Here is a 21484-nt window from a genome sequence, read left to right on the forward strand (position 1 = left end):
AGCTGGGTTCAAAGCATAATGAAAAAACTAGTTGGCAGTAAAAAAAAAAAAAAAAGTGTGGATTATCATTAAAAAAAATATTTAAAAAATAATTCTTGGATTGGCAACCCAACTTAACTACAGCAATGGTTTTACACTGTACTGCCCCCACCCCAGAAGTCCCTTAATTACCCCCACATGCTGGTACTCCTGACTGCACCCTGCACAATGCAGCTCCACCAGCATACCCCACCAGCCCCACTCCCCCAGTCCCAGCATACACAGCCAAAGAAGGACCAGTGCCTGCCACCTAGTGGCATTACAGGCAAATGGGAGGCAGCACCAGCATATGCCTGGGGGTTAGGGAAGGAGCCACAAAGCCCTGAGAAGAGCTACCTTCAGGAGGCTGTGCTCTGGCTCAGACACCAGGTGGTGCTGCTGTGCCCCATCTGTGCTACAACACTGCAGAGAGCTGCACAGCTTCTTTTCTGAGCATGCAGCTTTAATCAACCCTGTTTTTGTGGAGCTACTTTTGCTTCATGTTCTTATGGACTACAAAGGTTTTTATGGAATTTATAGACAGACATTTTTAGCCTGGAGAATCTATACATTTTCAGTTGGTAACCCTGGCTACAATGTGGAATAGCTCATCTTAATGAATACAGATTTCACTGAAATGATAGCAACCTGCTGTATTTTTTTTCATACAACACACCCCAGAATATAATGTGTGCCTTGTTTTGTAAAGGCAGTCACCTAGTATCTCACTGTCCTCTGCTCTTCCTTCATCCCTCCAACGTAGAGGGAAGGGAGAGAGCACCTGGCTCCCTGATAACCTTCCCAGCAGTGAGCTTTCAGGGAGTCCTGTGAGGACCCTGCCTGGGTGCCAATCCTCTCTAGTCCCTGAAAAGATGCAGGTTACCAAGACATCTGCCCAGATCAGAAACTCCCACTGTAGGATGGGTCCAGATGCACTGCCTCAGCTTCCCACCCCATGCATCTCTTTTCTGTGAAATTCTTAGCACTAGAACAGTAGTGACCTAATCACAACTATGATTAAAACTCTCAATTAAGTAAATAGGAGTTTGCAAAAAGTCTCTGTATTAAATTTCATACCAGGAACCATTTTTAACTCTGTAAATCATCATGCAAAACCAAATCACTTTATAACGACTACTTACATTATCAGGCTTTATTTTAATGGAGATACTGCATGTAGTTTGACCTGTAATGCAGGTGGTTGTCCCTACCACAGCTACCAATTCATTTGCCAGGTTTACTTCATCCTTCATAAGGACAACAGTTGTTTTATTAAAGGTCACACGCCAGAAAATCTTCACATCTTCGAAGGCCCTATGAACAAAGCAAACTAGTATAAATGTGTTGAAGGTGACATCTACTGTTTTGGCAAAACTAAATTACCCAGATACATTTCTTTTTTGCACTAAAAACCATAACCTAAACTGGGAAACAAAATGGAAAATAAAATGCTTACAACAAGTGAAAAATATTTCTTCTGAAAATTACTGCCTCTAAAACTGACTACATTAATAAGAGTCAGAGAAGGAAGGACCAAATCACTCAGTTGTTGGGAACCTGCTGGATTTAGCAAATTATACAAACCCAGGCTTAACTAAAGCATATGGGATTTCTCATTGTTCAAAAGTTAGTACTTAAGCATTTGGGAGCAAAAACTGGCTTTCCTAAAAGTTGAAAAATCACCTAGTCTCCTTTTGGGTGCTTTTGTCAGTGTGTACACACACATCTGTATAATATAAAACTTGCATACACAAAATGTATGGAAATCCATAAATATATACTGACACATATTCATCTCATTAAATATACTTCTTAGTGCTTACACCTACTGTATAAGCAGCCAAGGAAATTAGCATTTTAGACATACTTTGAACAAGGTAAGCAATTAACTGTAAGTATTCATAAATACAAAGGAAATTAATTTTCCTCTCATCTAAGTTAGGGAAAGATTGAATTCTCTATTTTCTGTTTAGTACTGGTACACTGCCGGACTTAACCACACTTTACATTTATGAAGCAAGTTTGCCCATTCAGAAAAAAAATAGTATTTGAGCAGCTAAATGTCAAAGATTTATTATAAAATTCCATGATAACCTCTTCTGCTAACAGCAGCATCCTTGATTTCAACACAGCACATTACAGCATGTGGGGACAGCACTTGTATCAGCCGTTGCCTGCACCTGTTTGGTTGCCTTGTGACAATGAGCTGCACCTCTCTGCTTTCAGAATCTTCATCAAGCACAAGGCCACTTTGTACCTCCGGGCTGAATCCCAAAATGCCATTTTGAAGATCATTTCCTGTGTGAGAAACCATTAATCAAAAAGATTAAGAAAATAATGAAGTGGAGAATGAGCTGTAATTTTTTAATGCAGAAAATACTGCTTCAAAATGAAAACCACATGAAGGAGACAGGATATTAAACAACCAAATAGCCAAATTTTCAAAGGCTGTGAAGGCTGCACCCACAGAAGTTTTCTTCAAAGCCTTAACAAAATAAAAATTCTGGAAGCTAATATGTAATTAAATATAAATGTATATAGGTCTTAAATATAAATTTTGAAGATTTCCTTTTAATGGTAAAGAAATCTTTTCAAAGGGGGTTTCTGGTCAGGTGTCTGGCATACAAACAGCAATTTTTATATGTAGCTCTAGGATGTGAACAAACACTCCAAGAACCCAGCGTAGGTTTAGATGGCTTGCTTTAAACTACGTAAACCTAAATCAGAAGCAGCACATGCGGGTGGTCACCAGTGGTGGAAGCAGCAAAGGCAGCCTGAGTTAAGTAACTCAGGAATAGGGAAAGACTGGATGGCCAGAAGGAGTAGGGTAGTGCATCAAGGGGTCAGAGGTTGGTAAGTTCAAGCAGGAGGTTGCCCCATCTAGCAGGGCAGTTGGGGGGCTGAAAACAGCATGGCCAGGGTGGGGCTGCATAGGAACAGCACAGTCCCGGAGCTGAACAAATGGCTGTGCTTTCTCAGCCTCAGAGCTGTGCTGTGAACATGCATAGGCATTGACTAGATCAGGTTAACCCATTTTAGATCAGGTGAACCAAGTCAGCCTAAAGTTAGTTCACCTCCTGAGATGAGCTAAACTTAGGTCAGGTGCACCACTTCTAAAGCCATTTTAGCCCTCTAAACATCAGCACACCTGGCCAGTTAGATCAATCTAATTTAGTATGTACATAGTTACACACACATTTTAACAGTCTGTTCTTGGATAGGTAATTCTGGTAGTCACACATACTTCCCTAGAGAGAATTTGGCTCTTGTACCTGATGCCCATTTAGCATTATTAAAAGTAGCTGTTTGGATTAAATTTCCAGAATGGGGCCGACCATTAGGAGTTTAAAAATTATTTTTAAAATGTCGATAAAAACTTGTCCTAAAAATTCATATACAGAAACTATATGGGAAAAGGTTATGACAGTTAGTTAGAAAAAGGAAATCAGTGCTCTGGTTTCAACCTATTGTATTAAGATGAAGTCAGTGAAAGAAAAAAATACTTAGGCTGCGGACAGGCTTTTTCTGGCACAAAATGCAAATGCACAGCCATTCAAGCAGCTTGCAGTGGAAAACAGCTAGCGCTTCCACCCTGAATCACTACCCTACAGCTAGCACTTCCATGCCTTTTTGGGTTGCTGCATTTACAACCCATTGCCTCTAAGGCAGGGGCGGGTAATTATTTCAGGCAGAGGGCTGCTTACTGAGTTTTGGAAAGCCATCGAGGGCTGCATGACAGGCAGCCAAGGGCAGATAAATATTAATTTTCTAAATTTTTTAGGGGCCCTGCAGGCTGGATAGAATGGTCTAGTGGGCCACATCCAGCCCACCTGTCACATTTTGCCCACCCCTGGTTTAAATGGGGGCTTGGCTGCTTGTCATCTGTTGAACAGGAGCAGGAAGTACTAGTGCTGTCCAAATGTCAGTATGACGTCCCATTACCAATTGAACAATACTGGGGAGAGCTGGTGTTGTTCAAAGAGCAGCTCAGCTTCTAACATCCCTTTCAAAGTCCCAGGACTCTGCAAGACTGGTCAAGGGGCCTGGAGAATATCCAGGGGGTGGGGGTGGGGGGGGAAGAGAAAGTGAAAAGAGACGTTCTCCTCCCCCTGCCATCCCTGCATGGTAGGGCAGGGGGGACTATCCTTGGCAGCTGCTGCTTTTGAGTAGCTGCCAACTGCTCACTGACAGTCTGCCCCTTTCCGTGGCCAGGGACAGGGCAGGCTGTCAATCATCAGGCTCCCCTAACTATAGGGGGACTCAAGGAGCAGCTCTTCAGTTGCATTTGGATAGAGAGCTCACCTTTGAGGCATCTGTGTAGCTCTCCAGCTGAGGAGTTAGAATACCTGTATGCCCTTATTTTTCTAGTGCTCACAATTTCCAGGAAATTCTTACAATTGGAACAAATGCCTTCCTATGCCCATGCTCTTAGCCAGCTGTCTAATTTAATCCACAATAATCATCATAACCTGTATGTTCTTCTCCTTTTCCAGAGACAGAGGAGGAACCAAATCAGGGAGACCTAGAACGGTGATGCGCAGAAGTGGGGAATACAGGTAGGACAGATTCTACTTGCAGAAGCCACTAGGGAAGAGATTGGGCCAACAGAAATAGGCAAAGTCCCCTTCTCAATTCTGCAGGCATGGTGTATGCAATTTAAACCAGAACCTGCTGTTGGGTCAAATTAAACACACACACAAGGAAAGAGTACAGACAATACACGATAGAGTTTGACTTCTGGAAGATAGCTTGTTACCATGAGGAACAAGATGGAGTGTGGCTAGCAGTGCTCAGGCATAAGGATTCGCTCCACCTGTCTGCAAATGCTGAAATTTGGGAGCCAGCCACCCAAAGAAATTCCAACATTAACATTTAAATTTCTGGAGGAACTTCAAGTTGGCCAGATGATTCTATGTTAAATTACTTTTTATTTATTTATTGAACCTCTGGAAACAATACTACCTTTGATAATTATTGTTGCAAATGCAGCAAACCCATATTCATCCTTTCCTTCTACAATTTGAGCTCCACCTTGAGGGTTAGAAAGGAAAACATAGAAGAATTCCTGCCCTTCAGGCTCATCATCATCAAGAATTCTGATGGACACTTTGCTTTCTCCTTCTCCATCCAGCAACGTCAGATCCACAGTCTGCTCTTCAAAGTCTATTCCTTCAGTTGCCCATGTAAGATTTGACTTTCCATAGACATGCTCATAAGGAAATGTATCTATCCCACTATGTGCACTTTTTTCTCCAAAGGTTTTAACAGTTACTTTGATATCCCCAGCAAGTCCCTGGGTCCTTCTGATGTGAAGTATCACTGTATTAGGTGTACTGTTGTTTGTGTCTTCTTCAGTATAAATAACCCCTGGCCCCAAACTGAGGATTCCTTGAACAATATCATTAGCCAATATAGTAATTGTTGCGACACTAAAATCTGGATTTAAACGGGGCTTCCAATTATGATGAAATTGCTGAATGTCCAAAGCTTCCACTGAAGTCAAATTTACAAAAAAGTCCTCATCTTTCTCTGAAATTGTATCATCAATGATCATTATTTCAAATACAGCCTCTGCCTGAAAACGTCCAAACACAACTTCTCCACTTGGAACAGGTACAAAGTCTTCAGGAGGTTTGGCACTTCCTGCAGTAGTTTGGTAAGTCACTTTTGTTAGGTTGCTTTGAAAACCAAACAGTCTTTGAACATGTAATTTGATCGCCTGTGTATCTTCTTCAACAGAAAGATATCTTGAGTTAGAGGAAAACTGGAAGACACCCATTGGCTCAATTTCAGCTACAGTGAATCCCCATCTAAAAACAAAAACAACAAAATTGAATAGAGGAACCTAGTCTCCATCACACAAATGATCATCTGACTTTGCACTGCACTGAATCCTGGGAAATCATTTATGGCTTTAAAAGTTGGATGAAAAATGCTATCTTACTGAGAATATCCAAAGTACTTGGAGAAGTAAGAATCTGAGAGGACAAGATAATGACAGTATGATGGAGAAAGAAAAAGAAGTTTTCTGTAGAGTGCCCTGGCACTAGTCATTTAGTCTAGATTACAAGCTGAGGCAAAAAAGAAACAAATGTTGAGACAGGAGACAGGGTAAAAGACAGAGGTATTTTTTTGTGCAAAACATTATGCTTTCTTGGTGAGACTCCTGCAGGGTAAGGCACATATGCACACAAAGACAGCCTTAGACTAGCTTAATTAGCAAATGTAAAGAAAAATGAGAGTTCTGTGAATTTTATGTAAGTATATCGATAGAGGAAAACCCAGCGAGGAGCTCAGATATTTACTGCAAAACCTTTCAAATATTACTAGTTAAAATAGTTATTTTAATTAGTACTGACTTCTGTCTGGGTCAGACTTAAAACTTGTTAACTATGCCTCTGCTGCACCTTATTCGGTGGCACTTACAGACTCTCTTCAGGCCTGGATGCCATGTCAACAGAGATCTAGGCAGCAGCTACCAATCCTGTGACCTGTGGCCATGTGTAGACAAAACAAAGGGCATGTGTTTGCACCACTTTAACAGTGTCGGTGTTTGCATGCCTCAGTGGTGTATCACATATTAATTCCAGCTGCTGTAGGAAATTGAGCGGCATAACGTGCCTTAAATGACGAGGGGTGCAGCAAACTAAGACTCCTCAGAGGAGTTTTAGTTTGCTGCCCCTACAGCCATAGAGCGAAGCAAAGCACTGGGCTCCGTGCAGCTCCATGGCTCTGCAGAAAGCACTGAAGGCAGCCTGGCAGCAGCCTGGGAAGGCAGGCTCCACCCAAGAAAAGCCATGAGCCTGATCTCCACCCCCCCAGTCCCCTGGAGCCTGCCTGCCTGTACTACGTGGAGGTTTGGTGTTTCTCTCAACAGCTGCAGTGCCCCTGGGGACAGCCTGAGCTGGGTGCTCGTGGGCAGGTGACACCTAGGGGGGCCACCGCTGCCATGGAGGGAAACACCAGTCCTCCTCCCCCCCCAGTCTAGGGACTGCTCCACCCGCCAGCAGCTCGCTCGCCCCTCCCCATCGCCGGAGAGGCAGGTAAATTGGGTGTGTGCAGAACACAGGGGTTTAATTAGCCCTAAATTGAAGCAGTGTTTTTAAAAACCCACCACTTCAATTTAGGGCCCCTGTTTCATCTATACACACCTTGTTTTTCTTGATTATATAAGACTGAATTTTCTAGCATTTTGGGGGACTTTAAGGAGTTCAGGAAAGCTTTCCCCTCAAGGTAAAATTTATTTTACACAGAGAATTGTTTGACTTCCAGAGCACCTGGTTGGGGTTGGGGTTGGGGTTCATTCAAAAGAAATGAACATATGCTTTGTCAAAATACTAAGCAGTGTTCATTGTGGAGTAGGGTAGTTTCTAGTGTTTTAATTCTCCAAGTAAGCCTAAGCACAAGACTAAGGTGGTTCTTCCTCCACATGGTGAAAGGACATGCATTAACAATGTAACCTGAAAGAAATGGCCACACTATCTAAACTTTACCAGACCTGCCACGGATTGAAGGGATCCATCTGTACTAGTGTAGGATTTGATGCTCATGTTCCAGTCCTGCATGGTATGGAGAAGAAGCTCAAAGAGCACAGAAGGACAGCTCTGTAGTGGTAGCTGATGTTGTCTAGGGAATCAAACCTATTTGATATATTTTTCTCTATAGTGGCCTTCTCTATTATAGTTTCTCAGGAAATCTTGGACCCTCTATTCTCTTAACTACTACCACACACACTAGTTCTAGAGACATTCCCCTAGTATACCCCATGCCCTACTGGTGTTGAATAGAATTAGCATTGCAAGGCTCCCCTAACTTGATCAGACAAGCCCTGCTAATCGTTTCCTTTGGTACAGAATGATAATATATGGTGCAAGGCAGCATTATGCTGAGATATGCTAAGCCCATCTCAGGCATGCTAGGTCCCAAACCTGATGTAGAGTAACCACATCAGAGTAGCACCAGCCTACCAGAAACACTCATGCTCTTAAGCATTAATACACTATTGTACGTCTGATTTAGAAGCTAAAACAGGCAAAGCATGTATAGCTTTTCTAGTGGCTTGCTGTTATTGTATACTGGTTAGTACTCTGTGTTGTGGCTGCAGCAACCTTGGTTTGAATCCAAGTCATGGCAGGAAAAGAGTTTTTTTTTCCCACCCAGGCACCACCTGGTATAACAAGAAATAACGGCCATGGATTCATTGAAAGGGGTTCAGGCTCGATATCAGGAGGCATTACTTTAGAGTTAGGGCTGCCAGGCTCTGGAATGGGCTCCCAAGGGAGGTGGTGCTCTCCCCTACCTTGTGGGTCTTCAAGAGGAGGTTGGATAGATATCTGGCTAGGGTATTATGATCCCAGCACTTGTTCCTGCCCAGGGCGAGGGGTCAGATTTGATGATCTGTTCAGGTCCCTTCCAACCCTAGAAACTATGTAGCATATCTCAGCATGGTGCTGCTTTGACCTATACAGACCATGTCCAAAACAATCAAAATTCACCAAATTCAGTTCTCCAAAACAGTTACCACATCCTTATATAACTGATTTTTTCTTTGTCTTCAATTGACAGGACTTATTACAAACTAAATGTTTGTAAGCAAATCATAATTTTTACTGCCTCTGAGGTCCATGCAACCAACAAAGACACTGAGCAATACCCTCACCTCAGGCGAGCCCCACCCGACACGTTGCTGTGTGCTGCTGAGAGATGAATAGCAAATGCCTCATGTGTAGTTAGACTTGGAATAATATGAAATAAAATTACTTTGCTTTGTTCGCCATAGGAAAATGTAACATCTCCTGGAGGGGAAATAAGAGAGAAGCAGGAATTCACAAACTGTTAAATAGGAATCATCTTTTTACTTTGTGACAAAAAATATGGACATTTAACTGAATCTCACTATCTAGGAAAGTAGAAATCTGCATGAGAAATGTATAAAGCAGTAATGTAAAAAGCCGAGTATTGTGCATAACGTATGTGTTATCTATGACATTCAACGTTTGCTTTTTAATAAATGGAGACTTATTATTCTCAGATTAAAATAGACAATATATTTCCATTCCAACAAGTGTCGCATTCAAACAGAGCGCAAGCACTTCAACAAACAAACCAAAGCACCAACTGAAACAGAGTTAGTCAGCCATGGAAATTCTATAGCTTTGCCTGTACTCAGACAAGTACTTACCAAATGCAGGTATAATATTGCCTGGATGAACAAATTCTGGGATTAACCCATGTGGGTATCCAGAAGTCCAGCTAACTGTTACAGGACCATACATTCCTTTTCTGGTTACCACAGCTTGACCTGTCCCTGCTATAATGTTTGTAAGTCGTAAAATAACAGAATCAAAGCCAACCTACAGAAACATAACACATTTTTGTTACCTAAAATAGAGTAGACAGTACATGTGTGCATATATTCTGTTTTAACTTGTTAATTATAGTAGGCAAGCCTAACCTATTATAGTACTATAATATAGTATACACTTTTCATACACATTTATCAAATCTAAATATTGGATTCCTGAGACTCAGCTCTGGTTCCATGTCTGCAAAATGTCATCCTGCACAAAAAATGCCTGAATCTCTAACCCTTCCTTGACTGCCCTAGAAAGCAGTGAGCTTTTGGGGTTTATGAATGTATACACCCCCCCCCCAAACTAATGAGCAACTAGGCATCTGATGAAAAGAAAGTCACTGTCAAATAACATTGCTCAGAAGATAACTTGCTACTGTAATTTTCTTCTTCAACTGTAATTATGGCTAAAAAGGGTTAGCCTTGCAATCTAAAGGTGAGAATATAAATGGCATCCATATGACAAACAAGGCTCATAGACAGACCACATCAATTAAGTTAAATTGCAAATTGAAAGAAAAAAGGAGAAAATGGCCTTCAAGATAAATTATTTCAAAGCATTTAATATAAATGTCAATGAAATTTAAAAAGTACACAATAGCATGTTAGTGTTCTTATGTTCAATATATTGAAAAGGAATTGTAGCATAAATAGTAGGTTATTATGGAGTAATTCTACCCTTTTTTACTCTTGTGTAGCTACACTGAAGGAAATAAAAGCTGAATTTGACTCTCCATACAACAAAAACTTAATCATATTGAACTTTATATGGCAACCAGTGTCAAAGAATGGCAAGAAATTGTATGCATTTCTTTGAGTCTTTAAGATTTAATGGCATATAGAATCATCACTTTCCCTTAAAAGTCTTAGCACTTTTGTTACATGCAGACACTGGAGTATATTAACTATAAGAACTTTTATTATAGTTCACTGGCAATTTCCTGAAGTCATTATGACTAGACAGATACTTGTAGAAAAATCTACTAAACGTTGATATACTTAGGAATAGTGTGTTGTGATTTAAGGAGTGGCAAAATTTTATACATAAACATATGATAAACAACTGAGGGAGGACAGACAGCCATGACTTTGATGTTGACCATAAAAATTAAAAAAAAAAAATCAAACAAATATTAGTATAATCTAAATATAGTACATAAGTCTAGACCAGTAACTCTCAACCGAGGTTCAGGTTCCCCTCAATTTATGCGGTACGCGTATTCCCAGAGAATGGCGCATAAATTGAATTTGTATAAAGCAAACCCACTTTATAATGTAACAAATAAGGATATTTTCTCATGGTGGTGAGGGAGGGAGTAAGGCTGGGACTAGGGAAGGGGAGGGGTGCAGTGCAACCTGTTGGCAGCTTCCAGGGCTGCAGCAGGCAGCAAAACGACAGGAACTGTGAGCAGATGCAGGGCACGGGGCATGGGACGGGGGGCTGTGCAGGTCTTGCTGTTACATGCCCCCCAGGAGAGCTGCGGGCTGGGGGGCTGTGCCAGGCTCTTCCCTGGGTGGGGGGAGGCAGTGCTGGATCTGCATGTGGGACAACAGCAGGCTGCCACTGCAGGCTGGGCTCTCCCCAGTGCTCAGCAGGCAGGTTGGGGGGGCTACAGCAAATTTTGGGGTGGCAGCAGCCCCCCTCCCAGTGCTGCCACTTCATTTCTGCAAACAAGGCTGGGGCCAGCAGTGGCACCAGGCTCTTCCCGGCACTCCAGGCAGGCAGTGGTGGCAGCAGTACTAGGATGAGGTCCCTTGCTGTCCTGCACCCTGTACCCACGCACAGTTCCCTTGCCTTGCTGCAGCCCGGGGGCCTCTGCTTCTCCCCGCTCATCCCACTGGCTGCTGCAGTGGCTGCAGGAACAGCTGACACCAGCTGCCTGTAGCTGTTGGGCTGCACTGTGCTCTAAACCTCCTGGGGCTCCACTTCTTCCTGCTCATCCCAGCTGCTGCAGCAGACCTGGGAGCAACTGACACCACCTGCCTGCACCATGCCATGGTGCAGCCCAGGGGCTGGGGTGAATGGGGAGAAGCAGGGCCCTGATCGCATAAGAGTGAATTTCTCACATATAAGCTATTTTGGGTCGAAAAAGGGTGATCGCATAAGAGCAAATTTGCATATATGGAACCTGCATAAATTGAGGAAAATCTATACCATGAGATCCTTTTAAGGGTGTCTTACAATATCAGCACTGTTCACAAGATAAACCCAGAAATTTCAAATAGAAATGCCTACTGTCAAAAAAAAATGCTGACCTGTTCTGGTCTTTCTGAGTTTGCAACAGTGAATTGCTCTATTATTTTTCTGTAGTAAAAAAATAAAAGTAAAAAAGAAGAGCTGGCCTTTTCTAAGGGGTGCCTTAAGTCTAAAAAAGTTGAGAAGCCCTGATTTAGACTGTAGCACAATGGGGTTTGAGCCACCCTCTCCTGGAAATCTTACTGTACTGCAACTGACCTGAGGATTGGCAGCTTCCTCAGGGATAGACAGAGTAACTGATTTTGCTTCTGCTAATATTTTAGGCACATACTTGGCACTTCCATCAACCAGGCTTGCATTGGTTAGTTCCAGAGTAAAATTTGAGCCCAGTAAAAGAAACACCTTTAAAGAGAGAATTTAAACAACAACAGTAAAAGCAGCTAGCAATTTCAAACTATTAAAAACAGTAAGTACATGCATTGAATCAAAGAGTTAAGTAGCAGTAACTGTCTACAGCTCTTGTAACATCACCATTCAGAGAGTACAGCTATGGTAACAAGCAGTTTTACAAAGATCTTTCGAAACTCTTCTAAATGAAATGTTCATATTGTGAATGAAGAAGAAAGCCTTATGTCCTAGAAGCCTGCTGACATGCAGGTGCATTGTCCCACTTCAAGTCTCTTAATAAAATATGCTGATGCTTTTTCTCAGGGCATGGCTGTGTGAGTCCGTAGCCTTATTGCGGGTCATTCCAGGAACAAACTGGCCAGGCTGCGCACTTTCATACACCACTTCCTGGCACGGGGGCAGCAACACACATTGTAAGAGCAACGTGTATAAGTGACTGACCCACCAGTTTTAAACTAGGTGAAAACCTGGGACAATGAGGCACACTTCAAAAGCAACACCTTTTTACAGCATTAAGGACAAGAAGTGTCCATTCTAATATATCTACATAATGCCTAATACAATGCCACCCAACTTTGATGTTGCCCTCAGGCTTTACTACAATATAAATCCCAGAGTATATTAATATTAAGGAAGTGAGTGTAGAATATTAAAAAGGTTAATATGTTTGCTATCCCACAACAGCTCTGAGGGCTATTGCAGCTGCTACGGCGGATTCGATCTCCTTAAACTGAGCAGGATTTTTCCTTCAACAGCTCCTACCCCAAAGCAGAAAGAGGATTTGGATCTACATGCCAGGATCTAAAACTGAAAACGTGAATGATATACGTGGATGGAGGAGCAGACTATGTACAAATATTCACAACCATAGATTTATACTCCAAACTTTGAAAAGCCACATTTTCTTTAAGCACAAGTCTGTCCATACACAGCAGAAAATCAAAGCCACCCCTCCCACTACCACCACACCAGACTATTCAACAGAGCTTAACTGGGCAATAAAATGTCAAGGAAATAAAGGATCCTACAAACCTGACTGCTTATTGGCACTCTCTTCATTCCAAAACTTGCACTGTCTTGAACCAATAGATGTCCCACTGCATGCTCAGGAGCAGTTAATAGTTCTTGATGAGGAGATGAGATTCGGTACTCAACAATCACATCTGCAAATGCCCCAGCGTGCCTAGTTACATTAATCTGAATGTGTCGACTGAAATCCCTCTCCACCAATACTGATTGCCAATCAGAGTACAAAGCAAATACTCCATGGGGATCATCATTTGCAAAGACAATGATTTTTGTAATGCCCTTCTCTAGATCCAAATCTGCTCCTCCTTCCACTGAAATCAGCTGCAGCATATAAGTCTCATTTAATTCTGGAACATCATCTGGTAAGAGGTGAAGAATGATCTCAGCTGTACTCTGTTTGTCAGCAATGAAGACAGATCCCTTTGTTGCAAGGAAGTCATCCTTTATGTCAGAATCACTACTCAATTCCCAGTAAATCTAAAACAAGTAAAAATATTGCCAAAACAATCAGAACACAGGCACATAGGAAAGCAGAAAATGAGATATATAACACAAACCAGTTTTAACAAAAAAATATATATTATTTAATGTTTATACAGAAGACAGAGCAAGGTGGCTCCTTAAAGACTTTGTCAGATGCTAGAAAGTAGGCTGCAGCCTATGAAAGCCCATGACTTTCTGAACAAGTTAGTCTTTAAGATGCATCCCTGAGCTACCTTCTGCCAGATTTCAGGCTACACAGCTATCGCTCAGTGTTGACATAGGAAGAAATATACACAGAACAGAGGAAGATAATCTGCTTTCCACCACCCCTAAACTCTAGTGACATGAATGTGGGGATTGTTTCTGAGCAACTTCACAGGGTCACCTCAAACTTTTATAGATTTTTTGAGTCCAATTACAAAGAGTATTAACTGATCAGGATTCTCCAGTTGTTTTTCTCCCTCCAAAATTTCCCAACTTTTCTATAGACAAGAAATCTTTGCACCAGTTTAAGAGCAGAACACACGTTCATGAACACTCCAAAGATACTGCATAGTAGGAAAAAAAAAGTGCACTTTAAATATAAAAAAAATGGTCAAATATTTTTTATTGTAAGGGGCACAGTCTTGGTCTGTTTAAAATGACCAAAAATGTTTTCCTTCTAAAAAGAACTGCTGTCAAATGAGAGCACATTTGACACATACATAAAACATTCTGTAGAATTTATAATTACAATAAAGCAAACAAACAAGGGAGTCCATTCCATAATGCCACACATATCTTGCTGAGTTCTGAACAACATAAGGGAGTTGGGCACCTCTGTGTCTGAATAATTAGCATTACTCAAATATAGGATCCAGTTCTTATCTGCATGTGATATGAAGCTGAAAGAAAGAAAATAATTTACATGGTCCTCTCCAACAAAGCTTAGTATAAGAATATATCCTATTGAGTTCTCCTGTTAAAAGCCTAGTGGAAGGGAAGAGAGAATATGCTAGATCAATACAATGTGCATTGATTATTCACATTTTTTTCACATCATTATAGAAACTGGACATCCAAACAGAAAGTATGAGGGCCGGATCTCTTGTTCAATAGGATTCCCTCCTCCAAATGTGACACAACAGACTGAATAAGAAGCAAGCAGTTGAAAGCTAGCTGTATTATAAGCAACTCTATATAGCTCCTGGTCTGCACCAGGCATTTATATTGATAAAACTTCAAAATACAGTGTTTATAAATAATCCCCCAGATAAGAATAAAAATACCGTTATGTTTCCCAGAGTGCCTTGGACTCGTTCAATGACAAATGTAATACTCTGTGGTCCTTCCAATGATGATGGCTCTTCAAACTTCTTCTCAGATAATGATTCAGGAGCAAACTGCACAATCCCATTGGGATCACCAAACTTTTGTATCTAGAAAGCAACAAATGCAGTACAGATAGGCTATATATCACACAATACCTTAATACACTGTGCGCTGGAGCCTTGCCACTGGATGCAACTACTCAAAATTAACGCTTCTCTACCGACTGTCCTTCCAAAAGATTAAGAGTACAGTAGCAGCTTAAATGGAGATTGTATAAAGAGAAAAAAAAGACACCAAGTTGAACCACCATGGTATCTAAAGGAGAAAATGTCACGTGCAAGCAAATAAAACAGATGGCCTTACAAAAAGTTAAGTGCAGCTACCCTCCTGGAGAAAATCCTCTGGGGCTGACAGCAAAGGAACACTGAATCAAGAGTGGATTTTAAGGGCACATGAATCAATGATATGATGGTGTGACAAGAAGAAGCAAAGCTCCTGGGTTTTATAATGGTAAAGTCATGTTTAAACTGATTCAGATAATTGCTCTGTTTTACTTAGCACTAGTTAAGACTCACTCAACCTTCAAATAGCACATTTTTTTCAAATATCAGAAATAATTTGGGCAGAATTTAAGAAACCAAGAAAATGATAAATGGTTTAGGAAACAAATCCAATGAAGAGGAAGAGTTAAGAGATATGAGAACATTCTCTTCTGTTGTGACAAGATCTGAATATGGGGGTGGGAGTCTTTTACACTCTTTGGTCTAGAAAGCAATAATTGGTTAAACACCTGAGGACTGGATCGCTGAAGAAAACTGACAAAAGGATACCAACTGATAAGTGACAGTTATGCCTTTGTATCTCATTCAAAGCTTGATGGTAAAAAATTGTCACTTCTCAGGCACTGCGGATTGCAGTCTGTGGATTTATCCTAGTTCCTAGAGAATTAGTAACCGTCTGGCATACAAGAAGTCACAGCAGACGCTGGCAGGACATCTTGTTTTCAGTATCTGTAGATTGAAAACTGAACAGGTTTGGGAACTGAATTTCACTGCTTCCCTAACAATGACCAAACTGTACATGAGGCCACTCATCGACTGGAATAGTTAAATACTGTTTACTATTTACTCCTAAATAACAACTAGGGGCCAGAGTCTATTCAACCCACTACACACAAGTGGACTCAGATACCTAAGTGTGATCCTATTCCACCCATTCCACCCTACTTGACTCCCTGAAAAATTGTAATACAAAACATGATGCATCCTTCTCTTCACTGCTTTTTGTGACTCGATCTTAAGGGTGATGGCATGTTTAAAAAATGCTGTAGATGCTGTAGATGCCTAGCTTTCCACGAACAGGGGGAAATAGAAGCTTAGGCTAGACACAGACATTGACTTTGTGCTGGGAGAATTGCTGTTGTCCTAGCAGAAACCAAAAAGTGTATAGCCTTTCAGGCTATTTCTCCTTGAACTAAAGATGGCTGTTCCAGGAGAAAAACAACCTTGGAACAACCAGGTTCAAATTGCTCCTTGGAGAGTGTCTCAGGAATTGAGACACTCTCCAAGGAGAGTGTATACTTTCCCTTGGCTAAACTCCTTCTGAGGACCAGGAGGAGTGGAGCTGAGGAAAAGGCTCCAGTGCTTTCCCCAGACAGGAATCACCCTGATCTTGAGAAGCTGTTGAGGGGCTGCTCCCCACCTCCGGCAGACTGAGAAGTGAGGGGGGCAGCCACCACTGCTCCTCCCTGCCTCTTCTCCAAACAGGCTAGTCCCTGGTTTCAAAAACAGGCAGGGAACTTTGGTAGTTCTTGCAGGTTTCTCCTTGCTGACACCACTGCCCAGGTGAGGAGCAGGGCAGCAATTTAAAAGCCAGAAACTGGGACCAGGGCTTGGGGAAAATTTCCTCAGTCTGGTTCCTGGCCCCACTGGCTTCCTTGTGCTGCCTCACTGCAGTGGGCAATTTAAAAGCCAGTGGCTAGAAGTGACGTTCAGGGAAAACCCCAGCCCACTGCTTTTAAATTGCCACACTACTGTTACATGGCAGGAAGTCAAGAGGAAGCTGGAGAAACTAGAAGCTGGGCATGTAGAAGCTTTCCCTAGCCCGGCTTCCCATTTCCTAGCCCCTCCAGTTTCTTTGTGCCACCCAGCTGACCCAGAGCAATCCTGGGCAAGGCAAGCTGCTGTGCCACAGTGGCGAGGCGTGGGAGCCTTGCCACCATGGGAAAGTGCCCCTTCCTTGCCCTGCACTGTTCTGGGTCAGGCCAGAGCAGCACCGGGTGATGCAGGCTGCTGTGCCCCTGCTGCAAGGCTTCTGGAGCTTTCCCACACTACCCCCCACCCTCACTTCTCTAGGCCAGCCCAGAAGACTGCAAGGGATGGGGCTATTCTCCTGTCGGGAAAAAACAGGGGGGTTGTGTGACTGGCATGATGGAGAGGTATTCTTCTAGCAGGAAATTCTCCCAAGCTGTTTATGGCAGCTGCTGCTTTTCATCAGCTGCCAACTGCCACTTGACAGCCTGTCCCCTTGCCAATTGGGGGGAGGACAGGCTGTCAATGAACATGTTTTCCTAAGAGCAGGGGTGGCCCAGTATCTCCTTGCTGAAGAGCTTGGCTGTGAAGCTCTCTAGCCCCAGGGCTAGACTACAGGACCATCTGTACAATTTGGCTCCTGGGCTATTTTTCTACCAAAAGAAATTTCTTCCAGTACAAATGAACATCTGTATACAGGCTTAGATGCCTGAGTCCACTTAGATATCCAATAGTGGAAAGAGAATCTGGCCCTAGATGACTAATATTTATTATTTGTCAAAGATATCAGTAGATCAATAATATTTAAGTAATTCTGTGACTGCACAGAGAAGTTGACACTGTGTTACTGCCTCTTCTGCAGGTATGCTGTAGATAAATACAGAGTTTCAGGTTATCTATCTATCTGAATTAATATTGCACATTTAACAGGAATTACACATTGCCTTCCTGACTCTCCGCTCTATACAGCCCAATCTTAGTGAATATTTTTGCTACTAAATGGTAGTTGGGCAAACAGGATGACAAATTTAAAGTTATTAGGTACTCAAAGATGCAGACAGGCACCTGATAGGACTTACAATACTGCAGGGATGCCTAAATCCCACTGATTTCAGGTTCTATAATAAGGAGGATATCACAAACTAGGCTCAGCTATGACATCAGCCAACATAATACAGCTTTACAGATTTAATGAAGTGCCCTTTTTCTTACTCTATCTTTCCATTTTTGCTTAAGAGAGCACTTTGAGATGTCAATAGGATAAAACTGCCCTCAACAACTACATTAATTTATTATTCTGTTGGATAGGCAAAATTACTTACTGTTAATTTTATTTGTTTAAAAGGTACTTTTACATCCAGCACAACAATTACAGATGACATTATGATTCCAGCTACCAGAAATAAGGAGGCAAGAGATCTGAGAATCAAGGCTATCTTATATCTTTCTGGAGGCTTCCAGTGCAGAGATGCTAGCAAAATCAGATGGGAAAAATTCTCCAGAAAGAAACATAGGAAGAACGTAGAATTGTGAGGGGCAGGCGGAAGAATTATCCGTGTACAATTGTGTCTTGTCAAATATCCTAACAGCAATCGAAGCTGGTGTTTCCAGGTGTTTCTAATGAACAACTGTCATGGAGAAAATACAGATATAACCAGTAATTCCACACAAAAGGTATGAGCAGATGCCCAGTAATTTTAAAAATGGGATGCTTCTGTGTGTAAAACTGCAGTGCCTCAAACAGATGCTATTCAAAAGTCCTGAACAGAAGCATTCAGGCTGATCCCAGGTCAATGGGCTACTAAATTCAATCCACTGTACTGTTGAGGGCATCCAATTCCTTGTTACAACCTTTGAAATAAAACAGACTGAACTGTTCCAGAATGAAGATAATCAAGCTTAAGTTTTGTCTGTCATCTACAGACAGAAGTTTCCTATCCTGCAATAAGGAAATCAGGGTGTATTATGTTAAAATAATATACTTAATAGCATGACTCTCCAGAAACACAACCAGGGAGTCAAATAATTCTTTCTTACTGGGGGAGGTGGGAACAGACTAAGGAAAAATTGTCAGAAAACATCAATCCTTTATTTTATATGGGATAGGATAGAGAAGATGCGAGAGAGGGAAGACATGAGTGTCCCTTTGGTGGATGTTCAATGCAGTCCTCTAAAGAGAAGATTACAGCTCTTAGACGCTCCATGAGAAGAGAGAGCTACAATGGCAAAAAATGCTCAGGATACCCAGAAATGGTGGGCAGAAATTGCTGTAAGGTTTACCTCTTGAAAACTGGGTCTTCTGGAAATGAATAGCATGCCATTATCCATAACCATCACTTTACATCTCAATGGAAAGTTGCAAAAAAAAAACCCCAAACAAACAAACAAATAAAAAATCAGTTTAACCCATAAATGAAATATCATTCTAATTAACACTGAATTTTGCTGAACTACTCAGAAATCCATTAATAAAAGGTGCTCTCCTACTGGTCAGCACATACTTATTATTTCACTATGTAGGAATTCACTGTAGATCTCTGGCTTTCCACAAAGACAGGAGAGATGAAATAGGGATGAAAGGCCAAACAAATGGACCCTAACCTGGATTGAACTTTAGTTACTGAGATCAAAGTGCCAAAGAAAGAAAAAGAGTCTCGGGAGAGATGCATTCTGAAAACTCAGGCTCACGGTAAATGGGTGTGAGAGGGAACAGTTTTATAAAAGACTGACCCCACCTTATTGGGGTCATTTGACCCCAGTGCTCTTCCTGCCATGGCAGGGGGTCAGACTAGATGATCTGCTCAGGTCCCTTCCGACCCTAGAAACTAAAACTATGAAACTATGAAATACCTGAAAATACTTTGCTGTCCTTTTGCACTCTTTAATTTGAAATGCAGTTTGGAATGTCCACTTCTCTCAATCCTCCATAAAGATGGAAGACAGCAGGTATCTGTACTGAGTGAGAAGCCAGGAGACATTGCACAGTAGTGATCTGGGTCTGAGGCTTAAAGGAAGCAAGGGTTTGGTTCAGAACACCGCCTCACTCTGTGGGGGCGGAAGGAGTTTTCCTGCTGCCTCCTTGTAGGCTTCATTCCTCTCCAACAAAAATCCCTTTAATCTTCAATTCCTTAAAACAAGCATTTTCCCTTCCTACCTTCTTTCTTTTGCCCATTACCCATATTGCTTATTCTCTTGTACTTGGATGTCTTCTCTTTTTGGTTCACTTACAAAACTAGAAAGAGGAAAAGGACATTGGAAAAAAAGAAAGAAGAGGGTAAATCAAGAGTCTGGACACTATGCTCCATTCCATGCTTCCAGTTTTAGAAAACCAAGAAAACTGGAAGGGAAGAGGCCCAGACTTTATTAATGGATCTGTTGTCTCCATACTTCCAGATCTGAAACCACAACACTGGGCTGGACTAACTGGACAGGACATGAAAGAAGCGAGTAACAAATGAGGCATATTATTGAATTAAATTGAAAAAGCTCTGCAGGAGCCATCCCAAGGCAGGAGAAAAGCAAGAATGCCTTACTAGTAATGTAATGTTGGCTGCCTTCTGGTCTATTTCAGTTTCACCTTTCACAAGGCTCAGTCTAATAATGAACGTTTCTTGGACTTCAACTTCTTCATGAGGGTAGATTTTCAGATTAATAGTTCTTAGACCTCCTTCTTCTTCTCCAAAATAGAATGAACCATTCACAGGGTCACCAATGTCACTATTCAGGGGAGATAAAACTTCTTCTGAATTGGGTCCTAAAATGTCCCAATGTATCTGTGGAAGATAGTTTCAAATTTAGAGTTGCATCAATATTGTAACAGCCCGACAACAAAAAAACAGCACACAACTTATCTTATTATACTCTCCACAGAATTTCTGTTATCTGATTATCCATATGTATGTACATGTCTGTGTGAGTGCATGTATGTGTATCCTGTACTGGTAGTATAGGATCTGAGGAATGCCCCTTCCTTCCTTCTCATGTCCTTATGACAAAGTATTTAACAGAATTCACAGATTTGTTTGAAGCTGACATGGTCACACTGTGAGTGCTTCTGCTGTGGCCTTGAACTTCTAGCCTATGGACTGTCAACCGTGTGCCTTAGCGCCTATGCCTATGCCCATACCATCCCAGTCCCATATATTAGGACTGTGCAAAGCTTTGGTCACCGATTTGATTTGGCGGAGATTCAGCGGCCAAATCTCTGATTCTGAATTGAATCAGGAGACCCTTTAATCTCTCCAAATCAAATCAAAACCCTCTGAAGCAATCTGGAGAGATTCGATGGTTTGGACATAGACACAGCTTTAAATGTTTTTTCTACATACCTCAAGGTAGCAGGTGGCTTGTGAATGCTGAGATGCTGGGCTGGATGGAGCATCCCATGGGAGCTCGTGGGAGTCCCCAGCATGCTCGGCAGCAGACCCAGAAGTGGACCAGAAGCAGTTCTGGTCCACTTCCGGGTCTCCTGGGGAGTGTGCATGGGCCCCTCCACGCCCTGGCTCAGTGACTGGTGTCTCCTGGGTATGGGGTGCACCCAGAGTCCCCCCCCATGGTGGATAGAGCATCCCACAGGAGTGGGGGGGTTGGGGGGGGAGGGCGCATGCTCTGCAGCTGACCCAGAAGTGGACCGCAAGTACTTCTGGTCTACTTCCG

General features: G+C 42.1%; 1 protein-coding gene across 1 annotated transcript in view; it reads right to left on the reverse strand.

The window, feature by feature from the left end:
- The window catches only part of ADGRV1 (adhesion G protein-coupled receptor V1), a 576350-nt gene that overhangs the window by 325163 nt on the left and 229703 nt on the right, over nt 1-21484 (reverse strand). The window contains exons 68-76 of the mRNA XM_019518182.1: nt 20362-20601; nt 14756-14905; nt 13008-13481; nt 11826-11969; nt 9200-9371; nt 8678-8813; nt 4981-5828; nt 2199-2316; nt 1161-1332 (exon numbers count right to left, since the gene is read on the reverse strand). Coding sequence (XP_019373727.1) covers nt 1161-1332; nt 2199-2316; nt 4981-5828; nt 8678-8813; nt 9200-9371; nt 11826-11969; nt 13008-13481; nt 14756-14905; nt 20362-20601 — 2454 coding nt within the window. The remainder of the gene's footprint in view (nt 1-1160; nt 1333-2198; nt 2317-4980; nt 5829-8677; nt 8814-9199; nt 9372-11825; nt 11970-13007; nt 13482-14755; nt 14906-20361; nt 20602-21484) is intronic.

This window comes from Gavialis gangeticus, unplaced genomic scaffold (genome assembly GCF_001723915.1).
Source record: "Gavialis gangeticus isolate Ggan-Ray unplaced genomic scaffold, GavGan_comp1, whole genome shotgun sequence".
NCBI classification, from domain to species: Eukaryota; Metazoa; Chordata; order Crocodylia; family Gavialidae; genus Gavialis; species Gavialis gangeticus.